This window comes from Haliotis cracherodii, unplaced genomic scaffold (genome assembly GCF_022045235.1).
Source record: "Haliotis cracherodii isolate W230 unplaced genomic scaffold, xgHalCrac1.p SCAF_10, whole genome shotgun sequence".
NCBI classification, from domain to species: domain Eukaryota; kingdom Metazoa; phylum Mollusca; class Gastropoda; order Lepetellida; family Haliotidae; genus Haliotis; species Haliotis cracherodii.
The window spans coordinates 42,305,843-42,322,984 of NW_027266265.1; the positions used below are offsets into that span (position 1 = coordinate 42,305,843).

Sequence of the window (17,142 nt, forward strand, 5' to 3'; positions counted from 1 at the left end):
TGGTAAGCATATGACATTAATCTTGATAAGCTTATTAACAATTACTGAACACCAGTGGAGATGTGAGAGTGCACCTTGATCAAACACAATGAACATATATCGCCCAGGCCGCACCACTGCACTTGGTGTGCTTAAGGATTTAAGTAGAGTGAGTGAGTTAGTTCTGTTTAATGCTGCTTTAAACACTATTTCAGCTACATATGTCTATGAAGAGATTCTGGTCTATGACCGCACTGGTGAAACCCACGGGCACGGTGAAGGATCATAATCAAGGTGCAATCATAGGATCCTGGCATGCCAAGGGATGCAACTCTGTGACGACTGAGTCAACCGATCCGTGTCCCTCATAACTAATTTACTTCTCCATCATTCACTAATGCCCTCGGAAGGTTTCACCGTGTCATGACATCGCAGGAGTTAGACATATTGAATCGTTCAAACTTATCTGTAAACTTTGCTTTTTTTAGTTCAAAGGAGGTCAAGGACTAGGATAAAAACACTTATATGATCTCATGATCCATCTCTGGTACAGTGGCAAAGTGTATGTACTGATACAAGGCATATGTACCGATACAAGGCAGGTGTACCGATACAAGGCATATGTGAGTGAGTGAGTGAGTGAGTGAGTGAGTTGGGTTTAACGCCGCTTTTAACAGTATTTCAGTTATATCACGTGTGTCAGCTTACAGTGGGAGGAAAGCCCGAAGTGATGCAGGTCTCAGACGTTTACCACTTCGGTGAAACCCACGAGCACGGATATGGCGCTGACAAACCTAGAAACATAATTGGGGCGAACCGGGATTCGAACCCACAATCATAGGTTTCTGGCGTGTCCAAGGGACGCAACTCTGCACAGCGAATCGCGGCACCTTAGACGACGCATATGTACCGATACAAGGCAGGTGTGCCGATACAAGGATGACTGGTTACTGTGTAGCTATAAGCCATATTCACCCTCTACTGCTGGTCTCTGAAGGTAGAACGATTAATGGAGAACCAACACACTGGCTAATATACTACACATAACCGAATGTAGGCCAACCCCACAACTTGACCCATGCAATCACAACCTAAATGCCATGTCATGGAGATAGACCAACCCCACAATATTAACAACATGTTATGGTACGCCGTTACATACTGTGCACACTGACCTGACTGGTTGCATGACAATATCATCTTACTTAATTAAAAATGGTTTATGAATTTTGTTAAATGATGACTTTAATAATGTATGCAAATAATTTAAATAGTTTTCAATACTTTTTGTTATTACCATGTCAAGTTCTTTGTCTTGGCCAACACCAGATCAGTTCCTTCCAATCAATGGTGAAACTATTTTGGTTGTTTTTCTTATTATAAATAAAACTTATTATGTACATTTTAAGAAAAAAAACGTAATTTTCATGACATACAAAAAAATATGAATACAACAGAATTCGACTATGGGAAGTAAGAAAAGTCAACAATGCCCATTTTGTATCAATACAAATTCATTATACATTCAATATTCCACACATAATAATCATTTGAAATAATAAGAATGCTCATCATATGCTATCAATATGTATGTACCGGTAATACAAAGCATCATCATAATAATCATCTAGAATCAGTTTACAAACATTCCGAGTCTTCTTTGAGGGATTCCCTACACTGTTGCCATGTGGGAGACTCCGGCACTGTGTCCCCCCAACAGAGGAGGGTCAAACAGCATCACCGTGATACCCCCTGACAGCAGCACTCCATGCCTTAAACCAACGTCCTCGTTCCTGATATTCCAGATTGATGGCTCCAATTCCAATAAACATTCCAATAAATATTTCAACAATCCTGCTATGTGACCTTTGTGGTAAACTTCACCATTATACCAGAAAACTTTTTATCCAAGCTTACAAAGCTTTCAAGGTCATAAAATAGGGCTCACTGCAAGCCGTCATAACGAAAAAAACTTAAAAATATTATGAATAAGAGAGAATTTGATAAAGTTAACACATTCCATGTTGATAATAAGAGGAATTAGGGTCCGTCTTCATGCTAATTAAAGGTAAAACAAAACTAATACAATTAATAGTTTGAAATAAACATATTTCAATAATTGATGAATTTTCTCATTTTGTTTGGCACATCTGCAAATTGAGAAAAATATGTCTGGCATAATAAAATAAAAAGGTTAGGGTCTGTAGCTCAGCTACAGTTGTTTCATAAATTTGAAAAGTCTTTTGATTCATATGATCATAATGTCATACAAGGGTTTCCTAAAAACATAACAGTTACAATGTACACTCACAGCATATCAAATTACACATTCATATGGGTATATAATGCTTAATTAAGGGCAAGACTGATATTTCAATTTCTTAATTTTAAGTGTTTTAAAATATATGATATAAATATAAACTCAAGTAAAAACATCTTAGCTAAAAAGAGCAAGCGAATACTCCACCGGGCCTGTCGTGAGTGTTTGTAGTAGATCATACAGTTTAAAAAACTTCACTGCTGTTATACTGCCACATATAATCTGTTATACGCTGTGTGAGTAGGGTTTAACACCGCTTTGAACAATGTTTCACTATATCACGTCATGTCATCTTGATGTGGGAAGAAAGCCCAAAGTGATGCAGGTCTTAACCCACAAGCTCAGGCAGGGTGCTGACAAACCAAGAAACATAACTGGGATTTGAACCCACAATCATAGGTTCCTGGTGTGCCCAAGGGATACAACTCTGCACAGCGAATTGCAGCACCTCAGACGACTGGTCATCATCCATCCATATTCAGTAATCAGAAACAAGCTACATAATTATTCACAGAAAAGAGGTAAAACCAATCTTGAATTGGACTAACATCTACCTAGCTAGCAAATGGCAGTTCTTGTACATAATTTAATGAAGAGTAGAATCCAGTTGGCAAAAGAACTCCATTCTGTTTACCCTGAACTGATTAGCATTGACTGTATAGGACTAGCATCTCCATAACACCATCACACAGTTCAAGTCTGAGAGATTCATTTAAAACACCATAGTAACAATAGTCATTTACGTGTATGAGACAGGCGAGACTTTCTCCAGTGTGCGCAGAATTTGACATAACAAAACAATGTCAGTCCTGGACATATATGTACAAGTTTGGTTGACTTCTATTGAACACACCTAAATCTTGTAAAGGTTAACATCGTGGTCCCAAAGAGAGATCTGATTATGTAGGTAATGTTTTCGAATATTCTGAGCATGCCTGCTTCATAAAGTGAAATTTTGTGTCGAAAATGAGGTTTGTGAAACTTTCCATGGCAATACATTCATATTTCTAGGATTTTTTAGTGAGAAGAGGTCAGAATATATTGAATAATGCACCAAATCCCCCAAACAATATTTCCTGAGAAAAGCAGTAAAATATTCAAAATTTCAAACTATAAGTAGTAACTTAGTAGTAATATCTGAGTTTATACATTTAGCTGTGCGTCTCACAATACTTAACAAAATCAACATAAAACAAACAAGATTTGTGCTTCTGTCATGTTAACATCTCGATGTCTACAATGTTGATCCACTGGCAATAGATCTGTACAATATACCGCATTCCATGTAATAAGCGCCCAGGGCGCTCTTAAAATAAGAAAAAGAGGGCTCTTATTAGAATAAAATTTTGGTGAAAAAAAGCAGAGTTGAAAGATCGCAAATTTCGTGGTTTATCCTGACACCCTGAAATGATACAAAAGGGATCTTTGTGTATTATACACGACAGTTATATATTTTTCCAAAATTTAATTGCCAATAATTAAGGGTGCATATAACACACGAGTGCATATTATACATAAATATATAAGTCTTGTGTACATTGATCAATCGGAAGGAATTGGGATTGTTCACAAGCAAATATATAAACAAATATCACCGTGGGCGCTTATTAGAGCGGTGCGCTTATTACGTCGAATACAGTAGGCAGTGATTACTAGGGCTGGGACAATACACCAACTGTGCCATCAGATATGAATCACAATAGCTTACTCACGATCCGATATGTATCACAATACTTGCATTTTCATAGAGAGGATGGCCAAATACCTGGCACACTGACGATTTACAGTTGCCAGTGTGAAGTATGGCACATCAAATGAAAAAATGTATGTTTTCACAAATAACTTCTTGCACTACTGATTGGTGTTTAGTGGAACAGTTATTAAAGCAAACATTTCAGGTCAGAATCAATATTTTTTACTTAGTGCACGACTGTGATCGATACTTGAATCGAGAAGTAAAAAGTCGCGATCCACCGATGCATCTGTGTATCGTCCCACCATTAGTGTTTACATGTGTTTTCAGTATACCTTTTCAAACTGTCTCCATTTCTATTGAAACCTAGACACTCTAAACACAATTTCCTTGAATACTTCTGATGCACTGACGTAAAGAATATTTCTGTTGACTTTCTGGTTCTAAATGCTCAGTTTGAACAAACAGCAAACCTATTTTCTTTTAACCTTCATTATCACAACTAAAAACTAAGTCTCAGATGGATATGTACCCTGGATAAACAGAATCTGATACTGAACGTGCTTAAAACTAGACAATTCATTAACACTGAGCATCAATATAGGCTGTACTGTAAACAGTGACAATGACAACTGACGCGTTACTCTACATGCTCAATTTTCTCCGTGTCGTTGTCGTCGATTTCCTTCTCTTCTGATACCACAAGAAACAGCTTCTGAGCAAGTTTGGTAATTTTTTCTGAAAAATAAAGAAGAACCATAAATATTTAATGAATAATTTGTGGGATGTTTGAGTGAGTTGAGTTTTATGCCTTTGAACAGAATTTCAGTTTTGTCACGGCGTGTCTGTTGCATGTGAGAGGAAAGCTGATGATGAAGTGATGCAGGCTTGTTGGCAGTCACAGGCTTGAAGTACTTCACGTAGCCATTTACCACTTTACTCCAGAGAGCAATATTTAACGGTAGTGAGTGAGGTAGTGAGGTATTGAGTGAGTGAGTGAGTGAGAGTGAGTAGGGTTTTAAGCCACTTTTAGCAATACTCCAGCAATATCACGGCAGGGGACACCAGAAATGGGCTTCACACATTGAACCCATGTTAGCAATTGAACCCGGGTCTTCGGCGTGATGAGCAAACGCTTTAACCACTTGGCCACCTGGCCGTCCCATATTTAACATTAACATCACCTTGTATCACTTTGCTCCAAGGGTACACATTGTAATTGTTGCCAAGAGTTAAAACATTTAAAACACCTGTTTGTTTGTCGTAAATCAACTCAGCAATATTCCAACTGAATGATGGCAGCCTGTAAAATAATCAAATCTGGACCTGAAAATCCAGTGATTGATATCGTGAGCAATGACCTGCACCATTCCAAGTAACCGAGTCTGACCATCCAATCCATTTGGTTGTCTCTTACGACCAGCAAAGGTTGCTAGGGACCTATTGTAACCAAGGATTCTATGGGGTTCTGAGTAATTAGGGTAATTATTAAGTGCAAGATTGATAAACACCCTAAAAGCTGAGTCGGACTCCGGTGAGTTTCGTTAGCGACAGAGTATCTTCGGTCACTGCCCAAGACACTTTCTTCTCAGAATGGAGAAGCCAAACAAGTTTTTTTGGCCCCAAATCACATTTCTGTTATGTCAAACTGTTAACTATTACATTTTACGTCTGTAATAACCAGAGCAGTGTTTGAAATTAAAAACCTGCCAGGATGCCATCAGGACCCACAGACTTTAGAAGCTGCACGCTGTGAATACACTCATCAGGCCCTTATCCAAAGAACTGCAGCTTCTTGTGACAAACATATCCACAATAAATGGTGGCTGAAATTCAAAGTAGGTGGCCCAATGAAAATTAAAAAGAATTTCAACTAGACTAGAACTGCTGCTAATGAATGAAAAACAAACACGTTTTGACATGCCAAAATTCCTTAACAATAATTGATTAATTTTGGTTAGAACAAAGATTTTACATGGATTAATTCATTTACTATTTTTTACGGATAGTGGTGACAAAATCATCTATGTTTTTCATTTCAATCAATTGTCAAATAGAGACCACCCCATCAAAGTAATTTAATTTTTTAAATAATATAATTCATAAAAAAAATAGAAAATAAAAAAAATATTAGGCCTTAGTATACAAATACAATGTTTTAGTGTGACCGTGGACCTAAATAATTTATTAAGGTCGAAGGTGTGACTTGACTCCTACTTGCCGAGACTGACTAAGTTTTCATCCATGTTACCATGCAACTACAACGTGTAACATATAATCCCCAACTTGTGGGGTCAGCTGTATCACATGGTACACGGGGAGACCCAGTAAACAAATGAGATCTGTCCTCTAGAACGAATGATGCAAGTTTTTGTCCATCTCGGAACACTAAATACATCTCATGGCCTCGGCCTTGTTAGCAAGACTATTGCTGTCAGTTATGTGAGACAGAAACGTAAGATAAGACCGTCATTAATAACAGACGACCTTGACTGACCCAACATTGTTTCAAAAGGAGGCTATCAGGTAGAAACGTGAGAAAACAACACCAATGTAACATCTCCAAGAACTCTTATGGTAGTTGAAAATTGTTCAACAATCAGCCGTTGTTATTTTTGAGTAATGAATGAAAGTAAATGCAAAATATATTACCAGACACAGGTAATTCTGTTGCAATAATGGAGTAAGTGAGTTGGGTTATGAAGAATTCTTTCAGTATCACAGTATCACAGTTGGGGACCGATCATTTGTTATTCTGGGGGGGGGGGAATGATTGACTATTGAAAAAGAAGAAAAAATAGATTGTTGCAGGATAATTGAAAAAAATATATATTTAGGGTCATAGTTGTCATTAAAAAATACATCTGGTTTGGCAGTTGTAGGTGAAAAAATATCCAGTCTCCATACAAAATTCAAGAATATCCAATGGCCACTCCCTTTACAAGTTATATCACAATGGGAGATCGTACCATGGGGGGAAAGCCAAATGTGATATTGTAGGATATTGTAAATGTATATTTACAACTGAGGTGAAACCCACGAGCATGGTATGGTGCTGACAGGCTAAGGCTCATAATGGGGGTTGTGGGATTTGAACCCACCATCAGCGGGTCCTGTCACAGCTAAGGCATGCAACTCTTCACAATTAGTGTGGCACTTTAAAGCACTAGGCCACGACCCCTGGTCAGTGTCTGAGTGGATCTGTGTCAGGTAGGAACTGTATGCAAATCGAAATATTAAATAAAACAATAAGAAAAGGTTGGAATTGTATATGACATTACATTTGCTACTTTTGGTACAGCTGCACTTAACAATGTTGACTGCCGGAGTCAAACTCAGTGTGTCCTGAGGATGATGTTTTTATATTCTCAAAGTCACAGCCACAAAAATCCTTTTGTTTTAACATACTGGTAGTTTATGAGCTAATAAAAGCGACACTTTGACATGTGAATATTCATTGGCTTCAAGTTCAAAGCCTTTTTACCATTATCATTGCTCAACCATATGCCGGGAAAGTTCAAGGTGACAGTTAAAACAGAGTGGGTAAGTTAGATTGGTCTTTGCTCTTAGCCATCTTCCAGCAACATCATTGCAAAGTTAAACCAAGTGGGAATCGACCCCTTGAATTTAGCATGACTAGTAAACACTTGAACAACTAGGCTGCCCCACCTTCCCACAAATAAAAGAAATTTTATTTAAAAATCCACCAAATATTATTAACCAATCAGAACTCATTACAAAGTGGTATCTGACCCGTGAAGATCCGAGGAGAATAGGTCTTCAGCAACCCATGCTTGCCGTAAAAGGCGACTATGCTTGTCGTAAGAGGCGACTAACGAGATCGGGTGGTCAGGCTCACTGACTTGGTTGATGCATGTCATCGTATCCCAATTGTGTGGATCGATGTTCATAACGTCAATCACTGGATTGTGTGGTCCAGACTTGATTACTTACAGACCGCTGTCATCTAGCTGGAATATTGCTGAGTGCGGCGTTAAACAACAAACAAACAAACAAACAAACAAACAAACAAACAAACAAACAAACAAACAAACAAAGAAACAAACAAAGAAACAAAGAAAACAAAGTGGTATCTACAAATAATCAAAACCAATCCTCCATGAATTCCCTCCATGTTGTCCACTCTACACTGCTGATGTTCAAAAATTTATACATATATATCTATAAGACACTTGTTTAGCTCAAAAATACTTCCACCAAATTTCCTTACAAATTGACACAAATCAATGGCTGCTGACAGTGCAAAAAAGATATGTGTACTAGAAACAATCTGTAGGTGTGGGTGTGCGTAACAGCTTGATAAGATCAGCTACAAAAATACATCAGATAATGACGGCTGTCTTTTCTTGTCAACAGTGATGTTATGCCAGAGCGTGGTTTATCTGACACTGATTTCAAATCTCAGTCACTGTTTGAATTCCATGCCAAGTCATGTTGTTTGTGAGTTAGGGCCAGATTTCTTTTGCCAGACTGCCATTTGATGCATCACCAGTATTTCTTATCAGTAGAGGACGTAACGTGTAGAGGGGGTCACTCGTATGTGTGACGGCCTGTCAGTGGACCATGGATTTCTGCATGTTGCACACAAATGTCTCTACAAGCGTTATTTGTGAAAATAATAAAACAAAATTACTCAGAGTTATATTGATAATTATACTAGTTATCGTATGACATGAAAAAAAATGTCATAAGCAAAATAATAAACAGTCAAATTGGGAGAAAAATGTGCAAAAATTGAGCAAAATGTTCTGTTTTTGAAAGCGATTTTCTCCTATGTACATATTTTTTCAGAAAAAAGTACTTTCTAAAAGCTTATTCATCATAGAGTTACAAAATATATGGTATGCTTGGAATCTAGTCTTCTCATAATATGTTGATAGTAATAAGAGCCTACCATTTTATAGTCTGGAAAAAAGAAAAAGATTATTTGGTTTGGAGAAAAAATATGTACATGAGTTTCTACTTTCTATGATATTAATTCCAGCTTAATCATAAATGGAAACATGTTTCCAAACAATAATGTTCAGAGAGGTTGTAGACAAGGAGACCCCTTCTGTCATATGTAGTTTTATTATGTGCTGGAGTACTTGTCAATCTTATCAGGAAGAATGATAATCATGATAATGTCAAAGGCATATCTATGGATGAGTCAGTGAGTTAGCAGATCATATTGTTTTAAGCCACCTTTAGCAATATTCCAGCAATATCACGGCTGGGGACACCAGAAATAAGGTTCACTCATTGTACCCATGTGAGGAATCAAACCTGCGAACACTTTCTGTCCGTATCAATGGATGAAGTAACCAATCATTGAATGTTCTCCCACAGTATGCAGACGACACCGAATGTATCTAGACGGCTGTAAAACCCCTTCGGCCACTATTGAAACTCTAAACTTAATGGCTGATACATCTGGTTAAAAATTATTTATGAAGAAAAACAACAGGTTTTATGGATTGGTTCAATGAAAAATAGTGATGTATGGTTTGTCTCAACCTTGAAACTTGATGAATTCCCTCCATGTTGTCCACTCTACATTGCATGTTTTTATACATTCTGGGGTAGACAGAATATTTTTCCAGTCACTGCTTCAAAACATGCATTTATTTTCTAAGGAAGTGACGAAATGCGTTATTTCTTTCACAACACATTTTTTTCTGGGGCATCCAGAATGTCTGGCAATCAATTTTTTGTTGCAAAACCTGATGAAAAATTCATTTAGCCAATGAAACCAGACCTGCCTCAGAATATCAAAAGGGCTGTGTCTCTCTCAGTCACTCCTGTTGCTCTACTCAGGGATGTAGGGCATACCATCCACCTACTCTATCATGTGATGATGATTTAGAGACTTGTCTAGGAATTCTCATTAAATGGTAGAGAATTCCTACAAGAAATCATGTAATACATGACAGCGTTAAGGGGTCGGAAAAATAAAATTGGTGAGGGCCACGGCAAAAATGAACAGTTATATCTGGACTAAAATTCCTACTGTGTCAGTTAATAGGATTTACTACTTCAAGGGAGAATAACTTATATATATATATATGAGGACAAGCATTTAAGGATTTTTCGAGAATATAATATATTCGTGTAGCATGGTACGCTATATTATTGCAGTAGTTAATTTATGATGGATCGTAATGGCGCACTCTTACTAACTTATTAAAAGTCAAATGGAAAATGTTTCTTGTTCTTTGTTCAACATAAATGACACATCAATTAGGATTGATCGATGCTGATTTTCTCTACCAAGTCCGGTAAACAAAGTACCTGTCATTAGCAACTCAAGTGTGGGCAAATCTATATCATCATGGTATCACTATGCTGTGGTGTGATACGTGTGGAATATGTGCTGTACATCACTTCTTAGTTTGGTTATGCATAATCAGTAAGCATACGACCAAGGATGAGTCAAGGGAATTTGTCCAAAGAAATGGGTTCTTTTCTAATCAATTTCAACTTCAAAAACATTCCAGAAACTATTACAAAACGTTATCGTGTATACTTAAGAGTAGCCATGACATACCGCACCAAGTCCTTGTTCGATCAAGCGATGAAATATCGTGCTTCGTGAGTGAGTGAGTGAGTTTGGTTTTACGCTGCTTTTAGCAATATTCCAGCAATATCACGGCGGGGGACACCAGAAATGGGCTTCACACATTGTACCCATGTCGGGAATCGAACCCGGGTCTTCAGCGTGACGAGCGAACGCTTTAACCACTAGGCTACCCGACCGCCCTATCGTGCTTCGATCTGCATAAGTAAACAGTAGACAGGGGATGTGGATTAGCAGATTTACTGATACCGTGATAATATAAAGTGATACCATACTTCAGAGAACAATTCCGACCAATCCAGTGATTGACATCATGAACATTGATCCACGCAATTGGGATGCGAAGACATACATCAACCAAGTCAGCAAGGTTGACCACCCAATCCCGTTAGTCAGCTCTTACGACAAGCATAGTTGCCTTTTACGACAAGAATGGGTAGCTGACGACCTATTCTACCCCAGATCTTCACGGGTCGATACAATCATGTGTACATAGGTGAGTGAGTGAGTGAGCTTAATGACTCCTTGAACATTGTGTCAGTTTACTGTGGGACAAAAGCCTCAAGTGAAGACATTTAACACTTTGGTGAAACCAACGAGCACAGTAATGGTGCCGACAGACCTCACAATCACATGTTCCTGTCACACCTAAGGGACACAACCCTGCACAGCAAAATGTGTCAGCTAAAACCACTGAGTCATTAGTACCCCTGCCTTTAACACCTATCAGCAGCGTGTTGGGGACGTATTCAACACTTGTCATTACTGTGCACAGCACGGTTGTTCAGAGGAAGGGTAAGAGTGTTTTAAAATTGAATTCTGCTTTTAACAGTATTTCAGTCTGCTGACATGCCAAGATGACATACAATGTATGTGTATTTGTACTCCACTCTATGGTTGGAAATAAATAAATAAAAAAATAAAGAAAGAAATAAAGAAATAAAAAAATAAGAAAATAAAGATAACATCAATAATGTTTAACCACATGTAGACAACTATTGTACATATACTACTAAAAAAAGCTAAAGAACACCCAATTTGTTCATCTATCATGGCTGGTGGGTATTGCAACACAGTCTTCCAAGTGTGGCTGTTCTTCAACTTGTTTTGAGTAGTATATGATTTCTGAACCAAATGCAAGTGATACGAGAGCTGGAATCTGATTGGTCAATAGAAGGGACATAACTTGTAATAGCCAGTGGAGGCGCTACGATCAAGCCATGAAATTCCAGCCTCGTTGAAACTGGACTTTTACAGTCAGTGAGCTCCCTCATCTTGGAAAGATGGGTGCAAGATGTCAAACTAAGATGGTTGACAAAGGTTTCCTTGACAAATAAGCAGCATAAAGTCAATCTGAAGTAATACTTACGAACAAAAGTGTTGAAAGACTTGGGTTTACTCTTCCACTTGACTCCGATTATATAGACAGGAATTCCCGAACACACAATAAGGACTCCCATCCCTGTGTCCCGAGGCGCTGCATAAAGTGGCACGATCAGCAAGAAGACCACAGCCACCAAAAATATAACTGGTATGATTATGGGAAACTGGAAGAAGAAAGAAAATATATTGACAGACTTAACCTACCAGACATAATCAACACTGAACAATGTCCACAAGCACCATCACAATAATGACAACAGGCAAGCATCTTCCCCAGGCAAGGCCGTCCACTAGCCTTTTTATCAAAATCTCGTTTCCACCCTTCCCACACCAAGTCCACTTTCCTGTGCTAAAATATGATTGGACTATCGCACATATCGATAGTCTTATCAGAGAACGTTTCACAAAATCAACATCCACAACTGGTACACCTTCATATGAAAGTGATTTACCACTGCCTGTCTTTGTCTTTAACATCTTTTCACGCACGCACGCATGCACACACGCACGCACACGTCTCTCCCAACGATTGCCTTTGTTTTTGTCAGGAATGAAATCACAAATGGGTCATCGCCATCTTTGTGAAGCTAGAGCAGCCATCTGATTGGATATCGCGTTTTCATTACAAGGGGCATAACTCTTGATCTATGTAAGATGGCGCCAGGGTCGAGCCAAGAAAAGTGGCCTTGGTGTGGCAAGGGTTGAAACTAGGCTTTGATATTGGCGAGTGGACACGCTTGCCTCGGGAAGATGACAGGTAATAATCTTGTGACATTTATGAGTGAGTGAGTGAGTGAGTGAGTTGGGTTTAACGCCGCTTTTAACAGTATTCCAGTTATATCGCGGCGTGTCAGCTTAATGTGGGAGGAAAGCCCGAAGTGATGCAGGTCTCAGACGTTTACCCCTTCGGTGAAACCCACGAGCACGGATATGGTGCTGACAAACCTAGAAACATAATTGGGGCGAACCGGGATTCAAACCCACAATCATAGGTTTCTGGCGTGCCCAAGGGATGCAACTCTGCATAGCGAATCGCGGCGCCTTAGACGACTGTGCCACCCGTGCCCCCTGTGACATTTATGAATGAACGAACGAATGTTATTTTATGCCACAGACAGCAATATTACAGCCTTATCATAGTAGCTTGTAAATAATCAAGTGTGGGCCAAACCATGCAGGGATTTATCTAGGATTCCAAACTCAGTGTGTTTGGTGGGCAAATTGGGAATGTATTGTGATCTTGTTCAAAATTGGATGTTTTCAATATTCTTATTTTTGGAAACTCTGAGGAATTGGGCAACGTTTAATTCAAATTGGGAACCTTTACTGACATTTGCTGCAGACTTAGGGTCGAGTCTATGTTGACTTTGTACTTAAAAAAGTAATCTAATTGAAACAGTAAATGAAAAACTGACATAAATACAAATGAACATTACTTGGGGACTGGTCATTTATTACATGATGGGGTTGGGGGCATGAAAAAAGGAAAAAAAAAACCTAAATGAAAATATCATAGGATGGGGTGGGGCATGAAAAAATAGAAGAGAAAAACCAAATGAACATATTATATCATGGGGTGGGTCATGAAATAAGAGAGAACAAGTATTTGTCACAAAGTGACGAAATGTCCCCCGCCTGTATATACACCATGGTACCAAATATGAAGACAATCCAGCGATTAGTTCTTGAGATATTGCGGCAACACCGTTTTTCAACTCCCAAAAGCAGATTTGCCTGGTGTGACCTTGAAAATGAAGTCAAGGTCACCAAAACCGACTGGTGTCTGCGGAGTCTGTATATACACCATAGTTCCAAATATGAAAACAATCCAGTGTTTAGTTCTTGAGATATCGCTGCAACACCGTTTTCCAACTCCAAAAGCAGATTTGCCTGCTGTGACCTTGAAAATGGGGTCAAAGTCACCAAAACCGACTGGTGTTTGCGGTGTCTGTATATACACCATAGTTCCAAATATGAAGACAATCCAGTGTTTAGTTCTTGAGATATCGCGGCAACACCGTTTTCCAACTCCAAAAGATTTGCCTGCTGTGACCTTGAAAATGAGGTCAAGGTCACAAAAACCGACTGGTGTCTGCGGAGTCTGTATATACACCATAATACCAAATATGAAGACAATCCAGCGATTAGTTCTTGAGATATCGCGGCAACAAACAGGTGGGACGTACGGACGGACGGTCATGAATACTATATCCCCCGCTTCGCGCCTTCGAGTGGCGGTGGACAAAAAAAACACACATAAAATTGGGGGTGGGGGCAGCAAACTATGATACAGTCCTAAGACACAATACATGACCAGTCCCTAAATCTATGCTGAAGGCTGGGGGTTACGACAACCACAACCATCGGTACACATGTACTCACCTTAATAGGTCTAGGCAGGTTTGGTTTAGTTTTTCTCAGATACAACATCCCTAGGATGGATGCCCCGACTGACAGCCACTGGACGAAGCTGAGGTAGTTGATGAGGGCGTACACGTCACTGGACACCAGCATCAGGATTGACATAGAACCCTGTAATTGTGACAACAATCATTACTACATAAGAATTGACAATCTCATTCCGCGTTTATTGGCATATAGTGTTCCCTCGCTATTTCACTTTTCAATATAGTGCTAACTCGGTTATAGCGTGCAGTAATGCATGGCTCCAAAAATAAAGGAGAAGGACACGATCTAAAAAAACCCATTAACATTAACTAGCGTGCGGTAATGCATGGCTCCAAAAATAAAGGACAAGGACACGATCTAAAAAAACCCATTAATAGCTGATCCCTGCTCAGTGAAACACTAAAACTACCAGTCAACAAATCCGAACTGAAATACGCAATTTAATCCCATTATTATCATGTCTAGTGATATTCTATATCAAATTTCATATTTTTACTGACGAAGTTTGTTACACCTGTTAGGTAGGCAGAGCATGTATACTGTTTTGTTGGTCATCTACCATCTACGACTCCACCTCGGTTATACCGCTGATCGTCTATAACGCGCATAAATTATTTGGACCCCAAAGGTAGCGTTGTAGCGAGGGATCACTGTATTTAATATATATATATATACTACTCAAAAGAAGTTAAGGATCACCCGATTCTTTCATATTACAATTGTTAATCTCTCATGCCATGACAGATTAACATTACCAATATGAAAGAATCGGTTGATCCTTAACTTCTTTTGAGTAGTATATGTTGGTGACATTTACTCCGTCCGACCCCATGCCTAAGACCCCCTTCCCCAGGCAGGGGAGGGTACCCAGGATACATAGCAGCTGGGACTTAACACCGCTTTGAACAGTATTCCCGTTTTATCACGGCGTGTCAGCTTAATGTGGGAGGAAAGCCCGAAGTGATGCATGTCTCAGATGTTTACCACTTTGGTGAAACCAACGAGCATGGTTATGGTCCTGACTAAACCAGAGTGAGTGAGTGAGTATGGTTTTACGTCTCTTTCAGCAATATTCCAGCAATATCATGGCGGGGGACACCAGAAATGTGCTTCACACATTGTACCCATGTGGGGAATTGAACCCGGGTCTTCGGCGTGATGAGCGAACGCTTAAACCACTAGGCTACCCGACCGCCCCGACTTACCAGAAACTGATCGGGGTGAGCATGGATTCGAACCCACAATCATAGGTTTCCCCCGTGCTCAAGGGGCGCTTTAGACAAAGCCATTGGTACCCCGAGTCACAAATAGAAAAGCCTATGCATATACCAGGTCAGACCAACTGATAACATTGGCTTCTGTTTGTTTACACAAAAAGACAAAAACAAAAACAACGCTCATGACAGTTACCGTAAAAAACATTGCAGGTAGCGGCGTGAAACGATTCACGTTGATCATAGCTAGGAAGTCTGGTAAATGCCCCTCACGAGCACCCACAAAAAACATTCTGAAAGACAAAAATATGGAAACTTAGTTCAGCTTACAGAATATCTGAATATAATAGCAGTATGTGAGTGATTTTAACTATCCTCCAGCAATATTCCAGCAACATTGCAAGGTGGCCATGTTTTTAACTATTCTCGAGCAATATTCCAGCAACATTGCAAGGTGGCCATGGTTTAAACTATTCTCCAGCAATATTCCAGCAACATTGCAAGGTGGGCATGGTTTTAACTATCCTCCAGCAATATTCCAGCAACATTGCAAGGTGGCCATGGTTTAAACTATTCTCCAGCAAGATTACAGCAACATTGTAAGGTGGGCATGGTTTTAACTATCCTCCAGCAATATTCCAGCAACATTGTGCAAGGTGGCCATGGTTTAAACTATTCTCCAGAAATATCAGCAACATCGCAAGGTGGCCATGGTTTTAACTATTCTCCAGCAATATTCCAGCAACATCGCAAGGTGGCCATGTTTTTAACTATCCTCCAGCAATATTCCAGCAACATCGGAAGGTGGCCATGTTTTTAACTATCCTCCAGCAATATTCCAGCAACATTGCAAGGTGGGCATGTTTTTAACTATCCTCCAGCAACACCACAAGGTGGCCATGGTTTTAACTATCCTCCAGCAATATTCCAGCAACATTGCAAGGTGGCCATGGTTTTAACTATCCTCCAGCAATATTCCAGCAACATTGCAAGGTGGCCATGGTTTTAACTATTCTCGAGCAATATTCCAGCAACATCACAAGGTGGCCATGGTTTTAACTGTCCTCCAGCAATATTCCAGCAACATTACTACCAGGAACAGGATTCACAACATTAATCCATATGGGGAACAAAACCATGGTCTACTGCTAAACTGAGTTCATAAGTTCAGCATGTTCAGAAAAATCACGATCTGACATCCACCAGATCTGCATATGGAATAATTCATGAGTGGAAGGAATGTTTGTTGGCTACAGTGCATGTGTCAAGTGGCTCAGGCAGAGTAGGAACTTCACGTGCACTATATAACACTCTACCACTGTCTCCAGTTCAACAGATTTTTCTGGTGCATTGAGTAAGTCTACTGTTCCAAAATTTGGCTCCAATTTTTAAAAAAGTTTGTTTAACAGTAACCATGGTAACCACAGGTACCCCCAGCCTCCTGATGTGGTTCAGGGTTATAAATTCATAATGCCTATTAGAAAGTGGTCAAGTGTAACAAATGTTATATTTGGGACTACACTTTCATCAAAGTAAAGATAAAATTCCAGTACTTTTTGGTTTACTG

General features: G+C 39.3%; 1 protein-coding gene across 1 annotated transcript in view; it reads right to left on the reverse strand.

Moving 5' to 3' along the window:
* Positions 1-616: 616 nt before the first annotated feature.
* The window catches only part of LOC139454398 (Y+L amino acid transporter 2-like), a 53,003-nt gene continuing 36,477 nt past the window's right edge, over positions 617-17,142 (reverse strand). Inside the window, exons 9-12 of the mRNA XM_071236072.1 lie at positions 15,772-15,868; positions 14,335-14,484; positions 11,939-12,116; positions 617-4,730 (exon numbers count right to left, since the gene is read on the reverse strand). Coding sequence (XP_071092173.1) covers positions 4,633-4,730; positions 11,939-12,116; positions 14,335-14,484; positions 15,772-15,868 — 523 coding nt within the window. The 3' untranslated portion in view covers positions 617-4,632. The remainder of the gene's footprint in view (positions 4,731-11,938; positions 12,117-14,334; positions 14,485-15,771; positions 15,869-17,142) is intronic.